At 37.2% G+C, this 24,348-nt stretch overlaps 1 protein-coding gene across 1 annotated transcript; it reads right to left on the bottom strand.

The window, feature by feature from the left end:
* Window positions 1-321: 321 nt before the first annotated feature.
* LOC149219775 (beta-amylase 3, chloroplastic-like) lies at window positions 322-3,361 on the bottom strand. The gene is made up of 4 exons (XM_089382676.1): window positions 2,736-3,361; window positions 1,883-2,093; window positions 1,648-1,758; window positions 322-1,512 (listed from the first exon to the last, which is right to left on the bottom strand). The coding sequence occupies exons 1-4, from the start codon at window positions 3,281-3,283 to the stop codon at window positions 709-711; spliced, it is 1,674 nt and encodes a 557-aa protein (XP_089238802.1). The 5' UTR covers window positions 3,284-3,361; the 3' UTR covers window positions 322-708.
* Window positions 3,362-24,348: the final 20,987 nt, after the last annotated feature.

Here is a 24,348-nt window from a genome sequence, read left to right as displayed (position 1 = left end):
TAAAAAATTGATTCCCCATAATGTAATGCCACGTTTAAATTTTAACATGTAATATGTGTGAGTGCTTCAACCTCTTCTAAATTAACTACGGTTTATGAAGTATATTAAAAGCTTTACATATTTTCTATCATCCTCACAGAGAGACATTGTCCACTAGTTATGAGAAAGATGAACTTATCCGAAATATGCTACATGAATCCACACATTTATCAATTACGTGTTTCTTATTATTTTACAATAACTCAATATAACCCTATACAAATTCTATACATTTATCAATTACGTGTTTCTTATTATTTTACAATAACTCATTTTGAACCCTATACAAATTGGTGTGTGCAAGGTGATCCAGGTTTTGGGGGTTTTTCAACCCAGACGCCCCATATGGCTCAACGCTCTAAAACCTTTTGCTTCGTGCCAAAGCGTGAAGGATTCAACTCTGTGGCTCTCCTGGACTCAACTGTAAATGATTCTAGGCTCACATAAAAGGAATTCTTGGTAAATTGCTATAATGATATTGAACCAGAGTTGTAGAGGTACCATTGCAAGTTGGAATTAGTTGTTGAATGAAACTAAACCAAACTGGACCATATCACTGGTATATGATAAATAGACTCTTAGTTACAAATCGTGTAAGCAACTTTCCTTGGTATATTCAATATTACACCTAAACATGTGGGATCTGGGACAAGTTTATCTGTTGAGCTTCTAGGCATGCATAAGAGCTGCGGCCTCATTCCTCAGATTTCCCGTGGCATTGAACTTCAACTCTGTTTGACAGCGATCCTCTTCTCCGTGTCTCAACGTTTCTCCCTCGCTCATATTCCTTACAAACCACACGAAACGATGCCAATTCTCGCTTTGAAACATTTTCTGGTTCATCCTCAGATACGTGAAAGCACACATCTGGGACTTGCTCTCGTTAGTACCTTGCAGCTTCAGGTTTGAATTGTGTATGATTTGGGCGTATGCACTTCCATCGAACCTCTGCAACGCATTCTCCCCAGCAAGGCCCACACCTGCTTTCCTTGTAGCTAGAGTAACCTGCCTCAGAAGCCCCTCTGGACTGCAACGTGCATGCTGTGGCTGCTCCTCATCTTTCATCTCAAAGCAGGTGAAGTTGAGAACAACTCCATGTTTCTTAAACAGGTCAACAATGGGAACATACCCATCCGTTTTTCTGGTGTTATAGTATCCTGCAGTGAGCTCTGCAGCGTGAGATCTTGTGCCATAGTGCCAGTGGATCCCTGCAACTTTACCAGATAATTTGGCACCGGTTCCCCTGAAAACACCCTCTGCGGCACTCAGAATTCTGTCACCATGAGCAAGTAACATTTCCGAATACCAATTGAGGAAGAATCTGCCATAATCGGTGTCCCATGTTCCTTCCCTCCGAAAGAAGCCAGCGTCTTCCGGAAACTGGTTATAATTCCCTGAATCGCGAGGGCAGTCGCGTCCCCAGTCGCCCTTCCCAACTGCCTCTGCACAGGCTCTTAAGGACGCCTTCATGTACTGCACCAATTGGATTTCAAACAATTAGGTTGTGACAGTTTAAGGAGACTGTAAACAAAAATATTGGATTCTTATTATTTCTATCTCAGGTTTGACAACCCCAATTTTTCAACAAAACAAAAGCCAATAACATACCTGGTCGTAACACTGAAACTCGCCAATTCCAGGAAAGCGCCAGGTGCCGTTGCTTTCGGGATATGAGGGATACCTCAGCTCCCCACAAGGCCCCATTCCAACTTGAATTTCCTGCACATTCGTCAAACTGGCAATGTCAAGAAGGAACCAGCAGGACCTGACATTCAAATCAATCCAAGACTTTAGATGGAAATCTATGTTTCTATACATTGGAGATATTATTAGAAAGGCGTACCACTATGACTTTTCCAAACATATCTCTGAACGTATCTCTGAAACTTCTCATATAATCTGCGTACACCTGAATCGGCGACCTTCCTTTGAGCAGAGGTAGGGTGTCGCATCCTAACGAGATATATTCCTTGTTTCTCCTTCCAGCTTTGTCGGTGTATACCAAATCTGGATTTCTTTCCACTTCTTCCAGAACCCAATGAGGTAATGGAATGCTACATCCATGACACAACAAACAGTTATAAACAGTTATCTAAGCAAAGCAAAGCACTAAGACAGCCTTAAGACGGCCTTATGTCGGTTGCGGATATTTTCAATATCTTAAAATTTAATGGATTTTTAGATTCCGAAATATTCCTAAAATCTATAATAGATATAGATAGTTGCAGATTTTAAAAACATCTCAATTTAATAGTCAAAAAAGTCACCTCTACCTTAACCATAAAATTAAAAAATATTTTTGAAATCTACAATTGAGATCTAACCGTCAGGAAAGGTAACCTTTCTCCTTATCATAAAATTGGAGATATTCCTGAAATCTGCTAGCTTAGGAATCATTTTGAAGCTGCTCCGCTAATAGCTTACAGGACGTTAATTTGATTTGGGACTGTTATTCCTCCAAATATGTCAAATTCCGCGAAACCAATCTCAATGTTTTGGTACCCGCTAGATAATGAAATCGTTGTGGGTGCTAAAACATTGACATGGGGCGCAAGTGGAAGAATTTGACATCTTGGCGCATAACACATGTGGTTATATCTAAGTAGCTCATGATTTAATCTCTGATCTCTCTCTGCGGAACAATCCTATATGTAAAAATATGAACAACATAAAGGTTAAGGCACAGAAATGCTTACTTGCAAGTGTCGCCAACGTTTCCTCCACATTGGTGGAAAGACATTACAGCCTGGAGCTTCAAACCATGCTTGCTAACCATGTCAATGAGCTCCTTATATCCGGACCAATTGTAGTTACGAGGGCCATCTTTCTCCACCAAGCCCCACCACACGTCCACCATTACTCCTTTCACTCCTGCACTTTTCAGCGCCATAAGGCTAGCGTTCAGGGCGCGCTTTCGATTGAGAGCGCCATTGGCGTTCACCGTATCAAGAGGCAGCATCACAAAAACCGGCACTCCTTTATCCGGCACTTCATTGACGTCTGGGATTTCGTACAATAACTCTTTATCGACAACACTATGGGATTGCTCACTGTAGGCCTCACACAACGTCTTCGGCCGCCCTGACATTCTCCAAGATAGTTTCATGTCGTTGACTCTAGAAACGTCTTTGCTGGGATATTGCAGTGATGCCTTCGAACCATCTACTTGGTCTGCAAAACTCTCAGAGCGACTGGACATGGTATTGCAGGGATTGGAAGAACACGTAAAAGTCATACACCACATTTTCAACAGATTATCTCTACTCTACGGAACAGTTTAAGATAAATAGCAATGCCAGTGAAAGGGAACTAATGAGTCATGGCGTGCAATCAGGTTCCCTTATAAAGAAGTTGGGCATGGCTATCACAGATCATCAACCACCGAAAAGCGGATAGGTGGGCTCCCAGCTGAATCTGTAAAGTGCCAAAAGTGCATACAAAAGCGATGACAACGGCATAAAACGTCGGACAAGTTAAAATTCTATCGCTCACCTCAAAAGAGATGCACATGCGAAGTAAAATGGGGACAGCCACTATTTCTTCATTGGTTGGTATTGCCTTCGGATATGGAGCTGATTGCATCCATGTTGATCCTTGATTTTTTGTTCAATTTTTTCACATGGGCGGCACGTTCCGTTTAGTGATTTCGACCTCCTTTGAATACCATATCATCTTAATCAACTTACATTAAGTTAATGGGCTCTTAAATGTTAAATATCAATTCATCGTAATTATGGGATGTTACATTAAGTTAATGGGCTCTTAAATGTTAAATATCAATTCATCGTAATTATGGGATGGTAGGTTTGGTTTGAAATTCTTGATTTTTATTTTAATTAGTAGATAGATGATGGAGATTTAATTAATGAATTTAGGGTCAGTGAATAATTTAATATTATAGAATAATTCAAAATATATTTTTAGTAGTATTTATAAATTAAATATTGAAATATATTTTCAAAAGATGTATATTTTTTTCTTTTAATTAAATTGATTAATTAAAAAATTATCAGATGTCAAATGTCATGTGAAAATAGTTATGGTTTTTTTGGGCATGTGATATTGATAAGTCAAGATATTATAACGGAGTAGTCTACTCAGGTGGAGGAATTGTGCGCATGGCCAAAAGTGGCTGGAATCCAGACATTTTTTTTTTTAAATCTTGCAGTAACAATGTTTCAATCTTGTTTTTTATGGTGGAAATGAATGCTGTTTTTTATGGTGGTAATGAATTCAACACCATCAAAAACCTCTAGGACACCCACAATATTAAAGTTTTACAGTTATAACTTGGATTTAGAAAAATTCCTGCCAAATTTTATCAAAATATGGCTAGAATTTCCATGATTTTTAAGGCAAAAAAGTAGTCTGATTAGACTACGGCTATTATAGCAAAGCATATTTACAAATTAAAAATATGCATGGGTGTTTTTGGGCATGTCACGTTCATAAGCCATGATATTATAACAAAGCATATTTACAAATTTAAAATATCCATGGGAAAGTGAGAGTGAATTTGCATGGCTAAGTGAAAATCAATCTACATAGTTAAAAATGTTATTACATTTTTTATAATTATTTTTAATGTATATATGTTTAACTTATATATTAATTATTTTAACAAATAATTATTATTATTAAAATTATAATTTAGTTAATTTTTATGATTTTTTAGTTTTATCAACCTAACATATATCATAAAATACTTGTTTTGATGCTTATCATGGATAATTGTCTATCAATGTATACCAATAATTTTGTGCTAGTTTTACAGTGCATCTAAAGTTGCTGAAATTTAAAAATAAAAAAATAAACTAAATTATAAATTAATTTTAAAGTATTATTATTAATAATTATAAAAGGAATTAATATATAAATTAAGCATATATACATTTAAAAAAATATGTAAGAACATTCTTAACTAAAGTGATTTACCCCAATTTACCATTGAGATATTTGATTTACATGTCAGGCCAGGGTAACTCCACATTGAACGAGAGAAAACACTGATTGATTTTATTCATTAGCTAACACATTATTTATACATATACAAAACAGATCAGTTCATCTTCTAGATGACTGTCCAGCTTCACCTCATCCGTTTCGGATTAGGTGTCAACATTCCCCCCCTTAATCTGAAGGGATGTTGGTGAGTCCAAGCATCATTCTGAATCTTTCAAGCTTTTCTCTTCCAAGCGCTTTGGTGAAGATGTCTACAATTTGCTCGTTTGTGGAACAATGACGGAGATGGATTGTTTTGGCCTCAACATGATGTCGGATCAGATGATATTTAGTATTGATGTGCTTAGTACGATCATGGAACTTTGGGTTCTTGGCCAACTTTATTGCAGATGTGTTATCAATCATGAGTGGAGTTGATTGTATTTGTTTTACCTGCAAATCTTCAAGAATTTTCCTGAGCCACACAATTTCTTTCGTTGCTTCAGCTGCTACCACATATTCTGCTTCTGTTGTGGAATCTGCTGGTACTGATTGTTTGTGTGATCTCCAGGAGACAGCTCCTGATCCAAGACTCATAGCATATCCTGAAGTAGATACCCCAGTTTCTTTGTCTCCATCGAAGTCTGAATTAGAGTATCCAATCAAGTTGAAGTCGTCCACCTGTGTATACTTGATTCCAAGGTCTTGAGTTCCCTTCAAGTACCTTAGAACTCTTTTTGCAGCAGACCAATGTCCCTCACAAGGCTTTTGCATAAACCTGGAGAGGATTCCAACAGCGAATGAAATGTCTGGTTTGGTAGTAGTGAGGTAGATGAGACTTCCTACAAGTTGTCTATACTTTGTTGCATCCTCAGATTCTTTTCCTTCAATAGATGTGAGCTTCAAGTTTTGTTCCATTGGAGTAGAAAGGGGATTGCACTCTTTCATGCCAAATCTGTTTAACAAATCTCCAACGTATTTCTTTTGAGAAAGAAATATGGACTTTGGATGTTGGGTTACTTCAATGCCAAGATAGTAATGAACATAGCCCAAATCAGTCATTTCAAAAAATTTTCCTAATTCTTTCTTTATGGATGCAATATAGCTTTCATTGTTCCCTGTCATTAAAAGATCATCTACATATACCACAAGATATACAACTGTTTTGCCAACTTTCTTGACAAATAAAGTTGCATCATCAAGATCAAAATGTTTGAAGTTGAGTTTCAGAAGATGCTCAGTTAGTTTTTCATACCAGGCTCGTGGTGCTTGTTTGAGGCCATACAAGGACTTCACAAGTTTGCATACTTTGTGTTCATGTCCTTTCACAGCAAATCCTTCAGGCTGGGACATAAAAACATTCTCTTTTAGATCTCCATTCAAGAATGCAGTTTTTACATCCATTTGATGGACTTTCCAACCGTTCTGAGCAGCTAGTGCAAAGAGTGTCCGGATGGTGGCCCATTTTGCTGTGGGAGCAAAAGTTTCCTCATAATTAACCCCTTCCTTTTGTGCAAAACCTTTTGCCACAAGCCTAGCTTTGTGCTTGTCAAGTGAGCCATCAGCTTTGTACTTGTTCTTGTAGACCCAGTTGCAGCCAATTGGTTTGGTTCCAAATGGAGGATCAACCATCTTCCAAGTGCCATTCTTTATGAGGGCATCATACTCCTTCTGCATCGCTTCTTTCCATTCATCATGAGAAGCAGCTTCTTTGAAGGAAGTTGGTTCAAAATCTGTAGACAAGTTCAATTCACAATCATAAGTAACATCCATATCAACAGGTGAATTAGAGTTATCTACATCACCTCCATCTTGTCGGTTTGTATTTCTGGTTCCTGTTTTTCCAATTTCATCAGGATGAACACTTTCAAGTGTCTTTGTCAGCCACTTTGGGGGACCTTTCTGAGATGGTCCAGGTTGTTCTGTTGATTGAGTTGGGTCTGAATCAAGATTGAGTCTCCCAATTCTATCAATTACATCACTTAAAGCATCATCCGTTGTTGGAGTGTCATGCAGGGGAGATTGTTCTTCAGAAGAAGATTCCACATGTTGATCTAGTATAGGAATCCCCCCTTCAAGATGTGGAATCTGATTATCAAACTCTTGAAATGATTTCGGTTTTGTGAATCTATCCAAGCGATCAAGTTGCCGCTCAACAACACTGTCAGATTTGGATGATTCAAGAAAAATGACATCTCTAGATAAAACAAACTTTTTATTTACTTCATCATAAAGGCGGTATGCTTTAGATGTGTTTGAATACCCCAGGAAGATACACTTACGACTTCTAGCACCAAGTTTGTTTCTATGTACCTTTGGTATTAAAGCATAACAGGTGGAACCAAATATCCTGAGATGTTTTACCGAAGGAACATGTCCATACCACAATTCATAAGGAGTCTTGTTTCTTATAGCACTAGATGGACATCTATTCTTTATATATGCAGCACATAGAACAGCATCAGCCCAAAACATTGTCTTTACATTTTTGAAGAAAAGCATGGATCGTACCATATTCAAAATTGTTCTGTTCATTCTTTCAGCTACACCATTCTGTTGAGGATTATAAGGCACAGTTGTTTGATGTTTAATCCCATGTTGGCGAAGATAGTGTTCAAATTCATTTGATGTATATTCTTTTCCATTATAGGTGCGAATAGACCCAATATGAGATTGTGCATCATTTTCAATCCACTTATGGAAATTCTTGAATGTTTGAAAAGCATCAGATTTGTTCTTCAAAAAATAAACCCAACACATTCTGGTGTAATCATCAATAAATGTCATGATATACTTATTTCCATTTGCAGAAGGAATAGGCATTGGACCACATAAATCTGAATGAATAAGTTCAAGCTTCCTATGTGCTCTTGAATGTGAATCATGAAAAGACTGTTTGCTATGCTTTCCTAGAATGCAAGCATCACATTGTTTATGTTTTCTAGGAATTGTAGGCAAACCAGCAACACCATTTTTCTTCAACAAGCGGAGACTATCATAGTTTAAATGTCCAAATCTAGCATGCCATAATAAACTTGATGGAAGTGTACCTTCATCATGATGAGAAATATATGAAAAGTGTTGTGCATGAGCAGAAGTTCCTTGCAGTTTAAGAAGTCTTTCTTCTTCTATACCCCTCATGACAAGTGAATGGTCAGATGCCTTTCTTACCTCAAGCTTTCCATCAAACATATGAATGGAGTGACCTTGCTGGCGGATGTGGACCAGGGACAGCAAGTTTCTCTTGAGCTGTGGGAGATATAGAACATGATCCAGAAGAAAGTCTTGAAGACCAGGCAGTTTAAGCCTGACTGTGCCAAGCCCTGATGGCTTGATTTTTGACTGATCTGCAAAGTATACTGCTCCATCAACATTATCAGTGAAATCTTCAAAAGAATCTTTCCTATGAGTCATATGACAGGTTGCTCCTGAATCAAGCAACCAGTCATTTTTCGACGAAGTAAGTGAAGCATTAAACAGATCTTCATTTACTCCAATGTTACATTGTGCCTCAATATAGTGAGCGGATTCAGGTTCTTTACCTTTGTCTGTATCATCAGTTTTATCTTTCTGCTGATTTCTTCTCTGCTCAATCTTTTCCCATGGTAGCTTGCATGTAGAAGCATCATGAGATCCATTTTGTTTGCAGCGAATGCAATGTAAGTCTGCCTTTTCTTCTGGAGGGTGTCTGCCCCCCCTGCCTCTGAAGTATCTTCTTCTTTCTCTTGAAGGCATACTGTAACAAAAAACTTCTATTGATAAAAGACTTCTGCTGGAGAAAAAAATTCTTATGCCACAGTAAGACTTCTGCTGGAAAAAAAATCTTATGTCATAGCCTTATGCATTCTGTAAAAAATATATCTCTGCCAAAAAAAAGCCTTATCCCATAGCCTTATTTTCTTCTAACATACATCATTTCTTATATCACCGACACAATATTATGTTTTGAAAAAAAGGAAGGTGCTCAAGGGATCTCATATATCATTGCTACAATATTAAGTTTTGAAAAAAGATGGCGCTCAAGATATCTCTTCACTGCTACAATATATATATCAATGCAATATTACACAATAACTTGTTAGACAATAACTTGTTCCGCTGCTGGATGACGGCTAGCACAAAACGTGTTATTCAAACAAGCCTCAAAACACCGTCAGGCACCATTTCAAGTCTTCAATACATCAATACGCAGTCACCATTAATACGCAGTCCACAGCATTAAAATGCATATACCATGACAGCGTTTCTATACATAAGCATGTCAGTCTCAAAATAAAAAACGCAGTCACCATCAATACGCAGTCCACAGCATTAAAATGCATATACCATGACAGCGTTTCAGCAATCTAATTGATGCAGTGTTCAACGTTCTGTCATTCAGATACCATGCCATACGTGCCAAATCTCATGCCCAAAGTTTGGGTTCTGTCAGGTAACTCACAGATCATTAAATAAAGCACAAAACATTTGAAAAAATATCACTGTAAGAGGACGCAGTCTCCAGCTAACTGGAATGATCTTTATAACACAACGCCCCTTCCGGAAGTGTTTGAGGACCAAACACTGCTCCCGTATGCATTGCCTGCGTTGTGGGATGCGAACTCCGGCAACCAAAAACGCAGTCTTAAAATAAGAACGCACGCATGCTTTGATACCAGGCCACCATTACAAAGAAAAAAAACGTTGTCTTTATTAAAATAAGAACGCAGCCACCATACAAGAAACGCAGTCGCAGTCTTCATTAAGATACAGTCATGGTTACGACAGCCTTAATACAACTCAGTCATAAGAAAAAAACGCAGTCACCATAGACTACTTGAATGGAATGAGATATGTTTTTACCAACAGCAGAAGCGCATCAATAACCTTGTTTGAATGGAATGAGATAGGTTTTTACCAACAGCAGAAAACGCATCAACACATAGTTCCACGGAGAGAGGGCACAGTCTACATGTCAGGACAGAGGGCGCAGTCTTCGGCAGTGTCAGGAATCCCTCAGGATGATGCAGCGCTCAGCAGGAGTTACACTATTTTGGGACCTGTGCTTTGATACCATGTCAGGCCAGGGTAACTCCACATTGAACGAGAGAAAACACTGATTGATTTTATTCATTAGCTAACACATTATTTATACATATACAAAACGGATCAGTTCATCTTCTAGATGACTGTCCAGCTTCACCTCATCCGTTTCGGATTAGGTGTCAACAGGCTTTATTATAATACCATGGGCCAATAGCATGGCTTATCAATACCACATGCCCAAAAAACCATAACTAATTTCATATGACACTTCTTCATATGCCATCCTTTTTAATTAATCAATTTAATTGAAAGGGGAAAAAAGGCATAACTACTTTGCAAATAAGTTTCAATCTTTGATTTGCAAATATTATCAAGAATATTCTAAAGTATTCCGTGGAGAATAAATCTCTACCATGTATCTAAAAAATATTAATAATTAAAATAAAATTTAAAAACTCTCTTTTAAAAAAAAAATTGAGATTAAATTTTAGTGGAGAAAAAATTTATTTGTCCAATTAAGAGACATTCTCATCATGATTCCTAAAATTCTTGAGAATATATTTTCTTTATCCCAACTCCCACCCTCAATAGCTTTCCAAAAAAATTGAACATAAACCTTGATGGTCTTACACAGACTTAACACTATACATTTATTACTTATCATGTAAGAAAATGTACCTTAATTAAGGGATGTAAACACCAAAATTGTATACGACAGAAATGACCTTCATCACCATTTTTTTTATTCTTACAATTAACTCACATCCTCAACCCCCTACCATAATGTTTAAATCAAAAATTTGATGGTGACCAAGCCAAACACAAAACTTTTAGTATACAATCACTATTTAGCATTTAAGAAACTACATTAAGTGAGACACATTTTAAGTTTTGTTTTTTTTGTCAAAATTAAGGAACAAAATTTTTGACAAAATCCTAGTTTTTATGCTATTTGAAATAATTAGTACTCTCTAACTCTTAGATTGTTTAAATTTCATAACTCAAACTTGTGATTCTAATGAATCCCTACCAATTTTTGGGTATAATTGAATGAAAATGTACAAAGACCAAAATGTAGAGGATTGAGACTAAGATCATTAATTAACAAAATATTGATCCATTATTGTTTCAAATATTTTTTTGAATGCATAATATATACAACATCATCAAAATTTCATAATCAAACTTGTGATTCCAATAAATAATTACCTTATGAAATAATTAATTGGAAAATATCCCTGAAGAAACAAAAATTTAAAAAAATATCCTAAAACTATTAATTAACCAATATTATCACCAAAATTATGCCAAACTCAAACCTATACCAGACTTAAAAGCAATTTTTAAAATTTCACCATTAACACTCTCAACCTAATAGTTTTTTTTAATTTCACTGTTAATTCTCAACTCAAACAGATACCTCACTTAGAAGCAACTTTTTAAATTTCACAATTAACACTCTCAACCTTAATAGTTTTTTTTAATTTCACTATTAATTCTCACCCTCGAGATCTTCTCTCAAGATTTTAGTAAAACTATACGCCATACAAATCTAGGCTCCGCCCCACAACCAAAAAAAACTGGTGGATTCGCCGCCCAACCAAAAAACTGGTGGATTTATTCATGGCTTTGAATGGCCAATAGTTCGCTTATGGCTGTTTTGCGATGAATGGATCCTTGGAGGATAAGGCGGAGACTTTCCTCCAAGTGGTGGATTTCTTCATGATTAAATCTCCTCTAAGTGGTGGATTTCTTCATGATTTTGAATGGCCAATAGTTAGCTCATGGCTGTTTTGCGATGAAAGGATCCTTGGACGATAAGGCGGAGACTTTCCCTATCAATCATGAATAGTAGGAAAGGAACGCTGCTGTCGTTAAAAACATGGCTATGAATTTACGGCCACTAGTTAGTCTAAAGATGAATGGATCTTTAGAAGATAAGGGAAGGACCTTCGCTACCACTCATGGAAAGCGTTTTAAAAGGAGACTAAAATCACTAAAGACAGGGCTAGGGATTATTGTCCAGGCTTTAAAAAGAAGACTAAAATCACAAGGACACGACTAGGGATTTATGTCGAAATGATGAAGATGAATGGAATCTTAGAAGATAAGGGAGGGACTTTTCCTACCGCCATGGTCCCGGTTTTTGTGACAAACTAGGGATTTATGCCCAAATGATGAAGATGAATGGAATCTTAGAAGATAAGCGAGGGACTTTTCCTACCACCATGGTCCCGGTTTTTGTGACAAAAAAATCCACATTGTTTAAAACGATGTTTTGGTTTTATCTTAACCAATCCAATTAGAGCAAGGAAAGTCTATTTAACCATTCAATTAAAAGGAAAAAAATATTTACTTCTGATATTTTTAAAGGGTCCACTTGCTTAGAAGAGTATCCACATGGTTTAAAACGAGGTTTATGTTTCATCCTATCTAATCCATTAGAGCAAGAAAAGTCTATTTAACCATTCATTTAAAAGGAAAAAATAATTGACCTTCTCATTTTTTTAAAAGGTCCACTTCCTTGCTTAGAGTATTATTGAATCATATCCTAGTATAAGAACCAATAGGAGGGTTTAATTGGTGGAATGAATGGCACTCTTGGTCTCAAGATGAGGGCGGATGGTTTTGATCGGGAGTGAAGTTATATCGAAAAAGAGTAGTAAGAAAAAGAAAAAACAAGTTATTGAAAAGAATCGGTAAGATTAAGGAAAGTTTAAAAGTTGCTAAAAAAAAATAACGTAATATATAAGCAAATGTATGGGTGTAGTTTAATTGGTGATTATTTTGCTATGAAGTAATATGTAAAACAAAAGATTTAAAGTTCAAGTCCGATGAATTAGATCAACCAAAAAAATATAAACATGAGATTCAAAATTCAAATCTACTTGAATTAGACCAAAAAAAAAAAACATACAACATAATAAAAAAAAAACATAAAACAACATAGTAAAACAAAAATGATAAATTATTTAAAATTAAAAAAAACCTTATTATTTAAATTAAAATTTATTTATTTTTAATATAATTTAAAAATTTTATTTTTTTAAATACATATATATAAATTAAAATTCATTAAAATTGTATATTTAGATTATTAATCAATATAATTTTAGAGTTCTCAATTTAAAAAAAAAAAAACAAATTTAAATTTAAATAACAAATAAAAAAATATGTCATTAAAAAAAATAACATAAAAAGGTTAAACTCCTTTTTTAATAACATTTAAAACTAATTATCTTCAAACGAATGTGATGCCGTCAACATGGAACCAGGAAAGGTATTGATAATGCCAATGTTTGATTATTAATATAAATTGTATTGATAATAAGGAAATAACGTTTAAAATTAATTATCTTCGAACGAAAGTGATGTCCTCAACATGGAACCACGAAGGGTATTGATAATGACAATGTTTAATGATTAATATAGGTTGTATTGTTATTCTATTATGTTTTTTTGTTAATTAATTAGAACAAATTAATTTTATTTTTATTTTAAATATGTTAAGAGATAAAATTTGAGAATACATGTTTTGTTTATTGTTCAAATATAATTACATATATATGAAGTGTTGTTTTAATATAGGTAAATTAATTTGGATACACAATCACTTGGTTGAGAGAATGTCTCAACCACACATTAATCTAGGAAACATCTAGATCTTAACAATTTCTCAGGAATAGGAATAGACTCCTTTACATAGAAAGAGTCATAAGTGAGACAAGTACGAACTAAATTTCCAAGTCACCCCCTTAATGACTACTTGTCTCAATCTCAATATGCAAAGTCTAGTTGTGGTCAAACATGACAAAATATTATGTCAACGTCCATATAAAGAAACAACCATCCACCACAATGCATGGATGCCAAACCGCTGCAACCACTAGTCTACTAGGATGCCCTTCACATACATGGTTTTGTCAACCATTATAATTGCACACATGTACTTGTACCTGCAAATCCCCCTCCATCATCACCATCGTGGGTTTTCACGAATTACCCAAAACCATGCTCCGGGTTTTATCGAATTACCCTCAAACATGCCCACAAAGGCTCTTAGCCACCAAGGCTCAACACAACCACCAAGGCTAAACTCAGACACCAAGGCTTACCATAGACCCAACTCAACCAGGCCTAGGGTTTTCTTGTCTCACCCTTAACGATGCCAAAGGTTTTGTTAGCTAACCCTAAACCATGCCTATAGGAATCCCTTTCCACTTCATTCTCACATGTGGTTTATGGCTTACCAAAAACCAACACTGCAAAGCTGTTTCCGTCTTACCATAAACCTATAATCGCAAAGGGGTTTTAAGATTACCATGAACTTTATGGGGGTATACATGCCTGCTCAGGCTTACATTACACACTCCAACTCTTCAAGTTACCAGGTAAATAGATTACAAAGACTTGCTTACTAATAAATGTATGTGACACATACTACATGATCATGAGTCTATTCTACAAACTTTCAACTAGTTTTCCATCATCCCAAATTTTCACTGTATTTATTGGAAAAAATCAATATTTGTTGCACTTCATCCTTGACCACCGAGTGCCTTTGGTCTCTTCTTTCTTTTTCTAGCTTTATTTTTCTCTTGGATTCAGCTGCATGATTTGTTAGAGTAGCTAATTCTAACAAAACCACTCCATTGAGTTAGCTAGAGTCAATGCTTCTAATTCCAAAACATTTATAAATACCACATTTCACTTTGGCAGAATATTACCGAAACGACTCGAACCCGACTGCGATGCATGTACACGACGAACCTACCATATGATTTTTTGTAGCAACACTCAAATTACAGTGCTTAGGGCTATATTATCCTTCATATCGTGGAATTCCACAATAATAATTATGTTGAGTTAATTAAATCAGAGAGGTGGCACATGCATCTAGCACTTCTTTCACCTCTCGGTTGCCAGATCTTTGCAGCATCAAGGTACGACCTTGGTAGTATCTCTATTCAAAATACTCGCTCAATTTTTAATGTTTTAGTAGCATCAGTCCCACCCAACGTGCAGAAACACATATAATGTTACTTGCCCTATAAAACTTCAACACACAGGAATCATTTGGCACAAGCTTCAACGCACATGCATCAAAGAGGCTTCAATGGTCCTAGATTCAACCAAGTAGTCCTCTACTCGTCCACTATTACTCTTCTTGCCCAGTGGTCCTCTATTCGGTCAATGCTTCATTTCTCCCTTTTGTTTTGTCTATGATTTGGACTTTACAAGGATATCATACCTAAACAAAACTTGGATTTCCACACATAATGGATCCCACAGGTAGAAAACCGAACCTCTGGGGTTCTGTTGATGCCCCAAAAATCGTTGTATAAACATTGGGGGATAACCACCCGGTTCGGACCTTAATACAGCTCCTTTTCCGTTTGGAATGGTGGCTCCGACTGGATATAATGGGACCAGTTTCCCAATAATGAATAAAAGGGGATGGATGATTGATTGATTTCTAATAAATGATAACGAATGGATGATCTAATCTATCAGCGAAAATATAAATAACTATTCTATCCCGGGAGACTTCTATTCTTTGAAGTGCAATGTTTGATAATCTCTGTTCGTTGATAGGCATATAGATGACTCTAAGAAATAAACATAGATATTCCTTTACTTAATGATTACTTTGTTCAAATAGTTGAACAAAGTTATTAACACATTGTTACACCTATCTTTTTATATTACCGATACATGTATGATTAAAAGGAAAGCATGCTATAAACATCCAGTAGTGGAAAGTATAAAGAATGTTGTTAAAACACATGCATATATCTGATAATAGCAAGAGCGATCAAACAACAATTCACATAAAAGGAATGAACTCAGACATAGATAATAGTACCATATGAGCTGCAAATCACTCCCAATATCAATCGCTATTTGGATTCCTTCTTTCGACGCAGAAACACTTTTAAACAAAGGCAGTAGTGCACATTCACATAAAAGCTTCGTTATCAAAATTGGAATAATTGGCCCAGTCTTTATAAAAGAATATGCCTGAAGTACAGTAGTGCAACTTCAGGTTTAAGTCATATACAAAAACTTACGACCCTTTCTAAATACATGAAAGGGTCTATAAATACTTGATTAAAACTAACTAACTATGAAACTAAAATCCTATTTAATTGGTACAACTTGATTCTGAATATCTTCCTCATGGCAATCTGGCAGTCGGCAGCATGATTCATCACTTAGGTTGTTTGCCTTTAGACCTTAGCTGGCATATTGCAAGCATTGGTTCCACTTCTGGTGGTCGGTTGAGACGAGAATTGAGTTGGGTGGCATAGGTGGCATCATGTATATCAGGAATGATACATCCGATTGCATCTGTGAGGCACTTGAGGGTGGCTCTCTGGCTGTATGGTTTGACTAAGAACAACCAATAGGTGTCCCATGTCAAACTGTTAATTCCTGCGATTAATCTCCCATTTTTCTCCAGCTCTTGATAACATGACTGCTCCAATGTTTTAGCCGATATCAATTTACCTGGGGTACATTGAGAAATCATGTTAGATAAGTAGAGAGTATCATTAATCAATTCAACCAAATTACTTGTGGTTAGTTTGCATCTTGAAACTGCTCTCTCTGCTTTCATTAACTGGGATTGCCATTTCGTAAATAATATCTCTTTATGCGATTCTAGGATTTTTGGCAAATTAGCTGCCTGTCCCTCAACAGTGTCTTGCCACTCAAGAAAATTAGTCAAGGTCTCATCGGTGTTGGAAATAATACTGAGAGGGGGGGTGAATCAGTATTATCAGATTAATCAAACTTTTTAAATGCTCAGAAACATATACGCTACTTCAGTTAAGTGAACCAGCGTGTACACGCTACTGTGACGAAGTAAAACAGCGTATAAGAAGAAAACTCACAATTTAGTTAGCTTATTCTTCAATTAAGTGCATCAGGACATTATTCACCACATTAACAGTAAACATGTGCAGTATAACAGAAAAAAGCCACACACATGAACACCAAGATATAAGGTGGAAACCCAATGTGGGTGAAAACCACCTGCTGCAAGTTGTCTCTATCTTTCTTTAATATGAAACTTCAGTTTACAATCTTTTGTACTGGTGCAGCCTTATACCAGTACGCAGGCTACAACCTGCAGAAGGCTACAACCTTCTCTCGTTCTCCAAACTTCCTTGGAAGGGAGCTCCAACCCCCTTTGCTCTTGTACTAGCCAAGAAACTAGTACGTAGGTGCTGACCTACAATCTTCCTTCTTTCAGGTATCACTTTTCATACATTTTCAGACTTGGATATTCCTGAAGCACAACATTACAATCTGAAGACCACAATTCATTCAATTTCCACAACAGATCATTGAAGCATAAAACAACCAAACTTTGAATCACTGAACCACTGAACCCTGTCAATCACCAGTTACCAGAACACAGAGCAGACTACAGAACTCTGCAATAACAGTCAGACCCCACTGTAAACCCAAAATCAAGCTTCAAAATATATACGCTACTTCAATGAGCAAAACCCGCGTATACACGCGCTTTTACCGAAGCCAACCTGCGTACAGATCTAAAAATAAACTTTCTCAATTTGCAGCTGTACCAGACATTAGTTAGACCCAGAACGTAACATTGCGACAATATGCAGATCTAGAAATACGCATAATCAACCATATCATGATAGTGCATTTCAAACCATTAGATCCCGATCTATCCTTAGATCTAGTCTTCCATCAACCGATGTGATCTCTCCTTGGCTTAGATCAAGCAACCCAGAACCTGCATATCAGATCTCTTTCTCTCTTAGATATTCAAGCCTTGTCGAAAGATGATTTTGCCTAATGATCTTCTTCTCCTTATATAGTCTTAGGCCTAGCTCAATACCAAGAGCCAAAACCATAGTAACACAATACCATCAACTTCAAAACTAGGGATCGACACGCCCGTCGAGACACAATGGTCCGAAATCATAGGCACAACTTCCAAGGACTAACCACCATGGACCAAAGATACTTTTCCACATACACGCGCTTTTTCTGAAACCAACTTGCGTGTACACGCGACTTGGGCTTAACGAACATGCGTATATGAACTTCCTTGGCATGCTGTACTAAGATCTGTCTTCTGATTAAGTTGCCATCACCTGTACCAACCTCTGAGCACCTGTACCATCCTCTGAGTGAGTTGCCATCAAGGACAACACTTGAATCATAATGCCAACAATCTCCCCCTTTGGACTTGATGGCAACCACCACACCAAGTCACTCTCCCCCTTTGACATCAAGGGCAAAGGGCTGTGCTCCCCCTGAGGACATGCTGATACCTCTGCTTGGCTGTGCTGACTCGTGCTCCCCCTGACAGTAGGCCAGATCTGCAAAAGATGTTCTTCAACAAGAACCAAGACTTATACACCATAAGGGACCTTCCTATCACCAAAAGACTCAATACATACATCCATACTCCCTACCAAGAGGGGACATATCAGAAACAACCAATTATATTACAGCATTCATCCCAGGCATAGTGGGGAAACCAACATAGGCCGTTACATGACCTTGACACCATAAAAGAGATATGACAAGAGAGATACATGACATAGAGACAACAGATCTAGACCAAGACTTAGGAAAGGCACCAGCAGCATCTGATAAACATCTTGTTAGATCAGCAACCAGAATTTCTTTCTGAGCTCCTTCTCCTGAAACCAACAACCAAAACATCTGAATGCCAACAATGCTTTATGAGACTTTTAAGCTGCTCCCCCTGAACCTGTGCCTGTTGCACTCCCTGAAACTGTGCCTGAAGAATTCTGACATTCCCATTGCTGTTCAGAACTTCAGAGTTTTCCCTTGCTGTTCAGAACTTCATATACGCGATTTATCCTGTATAAAACAGCGTATGTACGCGGATATTCTTTCTGCAACAAGCGTCCAGTATACACGCGACTTGCCCGGCATGAATCCGCGTATATACGCGCATATCCCTTCCGTAACCTGCGTATACCAACTTTTTGTAGAACAAACAAACTTCAACAACAGGATGAAGCATCAACTACTCCCAGCTTTTGTCTGAGATATTCAAAAGTTTCCCTGGGCAGTGGCTTTGTGAGAATATCGGCAACTTGCTCCTTAGAAGGAACATACTCCAACTTGACCTTCTGCTCAAACACTTGTTCCTGAAGAAAATGGTACTTGATTGGTATGTGCTTGGTCTTTGAGTGCATGACTGGATTCTTTGAAATGCTGATTGCACTTGTATTATCACATAAGATAGAGACAGGTGGAGTGCAAGTGATTTGAAAGTCCTGCAAGGTCTGCATCATCCAAAGAAGTTGTGTGCAACAAGATGCTGCAGCCACATATTCTGCTTCAGCTGTAGATAAGGCAATCGAACTTTGTTTCTTGCTGAACCAAGATACTAATCTGGAACCCATGAAGAAAGCACCTCCACTTGTGCTTTTCCTATCATCCACACTTCCAGCCCAATCTGCATCTGTGTAAGCATGAAGAGTGAGATCTGTATTTCTAGGATACCATAAGCCATAGTTTTGGGTCCCTTGAAGATATTTGAAGATTCTTTTGACTGCCTGAAGATGAGTTTCCTTTGGGTTGGCTTGAAATCTTCCAACCATTCCTACTGCATGTGTAATATCTGGTCGAGTACCTGTCAAATAAAGCAAACTCCCAATCATGGATCTATAAGTGGGTTGGTGGACTGTTGCTGATTCATCATTTGCACTGAGGCTGCATCCTGTAACCATGGGTGTACATACTGGCTTTGACTCTTCCATGCCATACTTCTTCAAGATCTGCTTGAGGTATTTGGTTTGAGACAAGAAGATACCTCCTTCATTTTGTTGGATTTGCAATCCAAGAAAATATGTCAATTCTCCAAGAAGTGACATTTCGAATTCTTTCTGCATAACCAAGGCAAAGTTTTGACTCATAGTCTCTTCATTGCTGCCAAAAATAATATCATCTACATAAACAACAAGAATTAGCAATTTGTTATTTTCAACTTTTATATAGAGATTGCTATCTGCTGATCCTTTTGAAAAGCCTTGTTGGTGAAGATATTTGTCCAACCGATAGTACCAAGCCCTTGGAGCTTGTTTGAGCCCATAGAGTGCCTTTTTCAATCTGCATACAAGGTTTGGATCATTCCCAAGAATGAACCCATCTGGCTGCTCAATATATACTTCTTCTTCTAAGTCTCCATTCAGGAAGGCTGATTTCACGTCCATTTGAAATACCTTGAAGTTTTGAAAGCTTGAGAGAGCAAGGAACATTCGGATGGCCTCTAGTCTTGCCACAGGAGCAAAGGTCTCTTCAAAATCTATTCCTTCTTGCTGTGCATACCCTTTACAAACAAGTCTGGCCTTGTTTCTAATTACTTCTCCATTTTCATTTAACTTATTCTTGAAGACCCATTTTGTTCCTATTACATTCTTATCTTTTGGTCTAGGAACTAATTCCCAAGTGTTGTTCCTTTCGATTTGCTCAAGTTCTTCATCCATTGCTTTGACCCAACATTCATCTTTGCATGCTTCTTTCACATTTTGTGGTTCAATGGAGGAGAGTAGAGCCAAGTAGCTTGAAGCTTCTGCAAGTGTCCTTCTTGTTTGTACTCCTGCTTCTTTCTGCCCCACAATCTGAGTTTCTGGATGATTCTTTTGGACATATCTGGATGGAGTCTTCTCTTCTATTCTTGTCTGCTCCTCTGGTTCTTCTTGAGATTCTTCTTCTTCTTGAGGTTCTTCTTCTTCATCATTTCGCCTTTGAGAGTAACCTTCATCTTCTTCAATGTCTTCATGATGAACTTGCCTAGGAATATATCCCTTCTCATCAACCACTATATCAATACTGTCAACAATTCTGCCAAGTCTTTTATTGTAGCACTTGTATGCTTTGCTATGTGGAGAATAACCAAGAAGAATGCCCTCATCTGCTCTAGGTTCAAGTTTGCCAAGTTGCTCATCAGTATTCTTAATATAACATTTGCTCCCAAAGATTTTGAAATGCTTCACGGAAGGAGTTTTACCACTCCAAAGCTCATGAGGTGTTTGAGTGCTGTTTACTCGGACATTTGTTTTGTTAAGAATGATAACAGCAGCATGTGCAGCTTCACCCCAGAAGGTTGCAGGAGTACCTGATTCATCGAGCATAGCACGAGCCATTTGTTGGATAGTTCTGTTCATTCTTTCCACAACCCCATTTTGCTGAGGAGTTCTAGCTGTAGAGAATTCTCTTCTTATCCCATGTTCATCGCAGAAATCGAAAAATTCATTTGATGTGAACTCCCCACCTCTGTCAGATCTGAGGCACTTAATTTTGTGTCCTGATTCATTTTCAGCCAATGCTTTGAAGGATTTGAATTTTTCGAATGCTTCATCTTTGTGCTTCATAAGCCCTAACCAAACAAACCTTGAGAAATCATCAATGAATAATATCAGATATTCTTCTCCTCGAGGTGTCCTTTTCCTAAATGGACCACATACATCTGTATGGACTAGCTCAAGAGGCAAGCTAGCTGATCCTTCCTTCTCTGGAAAGTTAGTTCTGGTTTGCTTTCCAAACTGACAAGATTTGCATATGGTGTTGTCTGGAATTTTGATATCTGGAAGATCGCGAACTGCCTGATATTTGCATGCTTTCCTTATTTGTGAGAAGCTTAGATGTCCCAACCTTCGATGCCATAACCAGTGCTCTTCATCCTTGCTAAGATAGCATTGTTGTTGTCCTTCTTCAAATATGTACAGATTATTTGGAGTTCTTTTGCCTTTGAGAACTGTTTTACCTGTATCAAGATCACGAACAAGACATCCATTCGATCTGAAAATAACCTCGGTTTTTTGATCACACATCTGGCTGACACTTAGAAGATTATGCTTCAATCCATCAACATACAAAACATTTCCAGCCTTGACCTTTTCTTTCAAAGGAGCAATACCTTTTCCTTTTATAGTTGCAGGAGTATCATTTCCAAAAGAAACTTTCTTTCCCTTTTCTAAAGTAGAATAAGATTCAAGTTTTTCTTTATCACCTGTCATATGTTTCGAACATCCACTGTCAATGTACCATAGATTTTCCTGTCCTTCTGCATAAAACGCTATCCCACATCTTTCTGTCTGAGGTTCTTTTATTCTCCATTTTTTGGTGCTCGTGGCTTGTTCCTTTTTCTCCTGAAACCTGCTCCTGCATTCAGATTCTTTATGACCAAAATTATTGCAAATAGAACATTCAACTTCATTTTCAAGAACCGAAAAGTTGTTATAGGTCCTCTTTGTAATCCCTGTCATACTTCTTTGTTTTTGAGCTTCCCTAGTCATGATTGTTTTATATGCAACACATTGAGCTGCTTTGTGACCAAAGTTATGGCAAGAAAAGCATTGTCCATTGAAGAAGCTTCTGCGGTTATTGAATCTACCAGCCAACTGATTGTAATTTCTATTTTCATCTATTCTTGTGCCAAACTGAGAAGATTTTACCTGTGGTTGGTTGTAGCTTTTGTTCACCCTTAAGAAGGATTGTCCCTGATAGTTTCTGTTTGTAATTCGTCCCTGCTTTACCTGATTATCTTCATTGTTCTTCTGCTCATTTCTTCTTGCTGCATCAAGATAACTTTTTGAGGTGGATGCTTGAGAGGTTTCTCCATTATAGCCCAAACCTGTCTTGTTTAGAGGAGACCGCTGCACATTGATAATCTCATCCAAAGTTTCAGATCCTTTGACAAACTTAAGATTAATAGCTTTTGTTTTCTCAATTTCTTTTCTGAGACCAACAATTTCACCTTCTAGTTTTTCAAGATGTTTTTCCTTTTCATCAATTTGAAATTGCAAAGTATCAATGATCACACTCTTTTCTTCTATGCATCTCTTGAGTCTAGTAATTTCATTATAGAGATTATCCACATCTACAGCATCCTCATAATCATCATCTTCAAATGCCATTAATAGCTTATATTTATTACCTTGTTCATCTTCATCACTGTTTGATAAGCCATCACTATCTTCATGGGTGTAGTAGCTTTTCTTATTTGCACTTTGTTTCTTATTCCATCTAGCAGGTTCTTTTCCTTTATCCTTATTAGGACATTTTGCAGCATAATGACCTACTCTTCCACAAGCAAAGCATTTGAAAGGTAGCTTACCTCTGAACCTTCCAGCACCCCTTTGAAGATTTCTGACAAAATTTGATTCTTCTTCCTCTTCTTCTGGAACATGGCTTGCTTCATAGTAATCTTCTTTTCTTGATGCCTTAAAAGCAGCTTCCCTTCTGTCTGATGGACCTCCCTTTCTCATTTCATAAGCAGTTAGAATTCCATGTAGCTGAGACATAGTGAGAACTTTGAGATTTTCCTTTTCTTCTATTGCAGATACTTTAGATTCAAACTTGGGGGATAATGATCTTAGAATCTTTTGAACTACTATAGTCTCCTTTATTTCTTCACCCAAATTTTTCATACAATTAACAATCTCATCTACCCGAAGAAAATAATTAGCCACACTTTCATCATTATACATCTTGAGGGTCTCATATTGAATCCTGAGAGTTTGAAGTTTAGCTTGCTTTACCTGTTCATCTCCTTCATAGCTAGTGATCATTTTGTCCCATATCTCTTTTGCTGATTTGAAGTGCATGACCTTCATGAATTCTGTTTGAGATATACTTCCTAATAGAGTACTGACTGCTTTTGCATTTGTTTCATATGCCTTTTTCTCAGCTGGATCTGTAGGAGTAGCTGAAGGAAAAGCATAGCCTGTTTCTACAATGTCCCAAACTTCTGTACCAAGAGATTGAAGATATGCAGTAACTCTTACCTTCCAATAATTGAAATTTGTTCCATCAAAAACCGGTGGCCTGATTGATGCTTCTTTCTCGTAGTTGCTCATGATGAATGATCTTCCTTCAAGCGATCAAGCTTCTCTGAAGGACCTGCTCTGATACCAATTGTTGGAAATAATACTGAGAGGGGGGGTGAATCAGTATTATCAGATTAATCAAACTTTTTAAATGCTCAGAAACATATACGCTACTTCAGTTAAGTGAACCAGCGTGTACACGCTACTGTGACGAAGTAAAACAGCGTATAAGAAGAAAACTCACAATTTAGTTAGCTTATTCTTCAATTAAGTGCATCAGGACATTATTCACCACATTAACAGTAAACATGTGCAGTATAACAGAAAAAAGCCACACACATGAACACCAAGATATAAGGTGGAAACCCAATGTGGGTGAAAACCACCTGCTGCAAGTTGTCTCTATCTTTCTTTAATATGAAACTTCAGTTTACAATCTTTTGTACTGGTGCAGCCTTATACCAGTACGCAGGCTACAACCTGCAGAAGG

The sequence above is a fragment of the Pinus tabuliformis genome, chromosome Q (assembly GCF_031772625.1).
Source record: "Pinus tabuliformis cultivar Carrire ecotype Pingquan chromosome Q, CPIR1, whole genome shotgun sequence".
Classification (NCBI taxonomy): Eukaryota; Viridiplantae; Streptophyta; class Pinopsida; order Pinales; family Pinaceae; genus Pinus; species Pinus tabuliformis.
Note: the sequence above shows the minus strand (reverse complement) of the source record. Positions and strands in the feature narration are given on the sequence as shown.

Excerpts from the sequence above, each read along its gene's own strand:
- LOC149219775 (XM_089382676.1), bottom strand. The coding sequence starts at position 3,283 with ATGTGGTGTATGACTTTTACGTGTTCTTCCAATCCCTGCAATACCATG. Across the intron at positions 1,759-1,882 it reads TGTTTGGAAAAGTCATAGTG|GAAATTCAAGTTGGAATGGG; the intron begins GTACGCCTTTCT and ends ACGAATGTGCAG. Across the intron at positions 1,513-1,647 it reads AGTTTCAGTGTTACGACCAG|TACATGAAGGCGTCCTTAAG; the intron begins GTATGTTATTGG and ends CAATTGGTGCAG.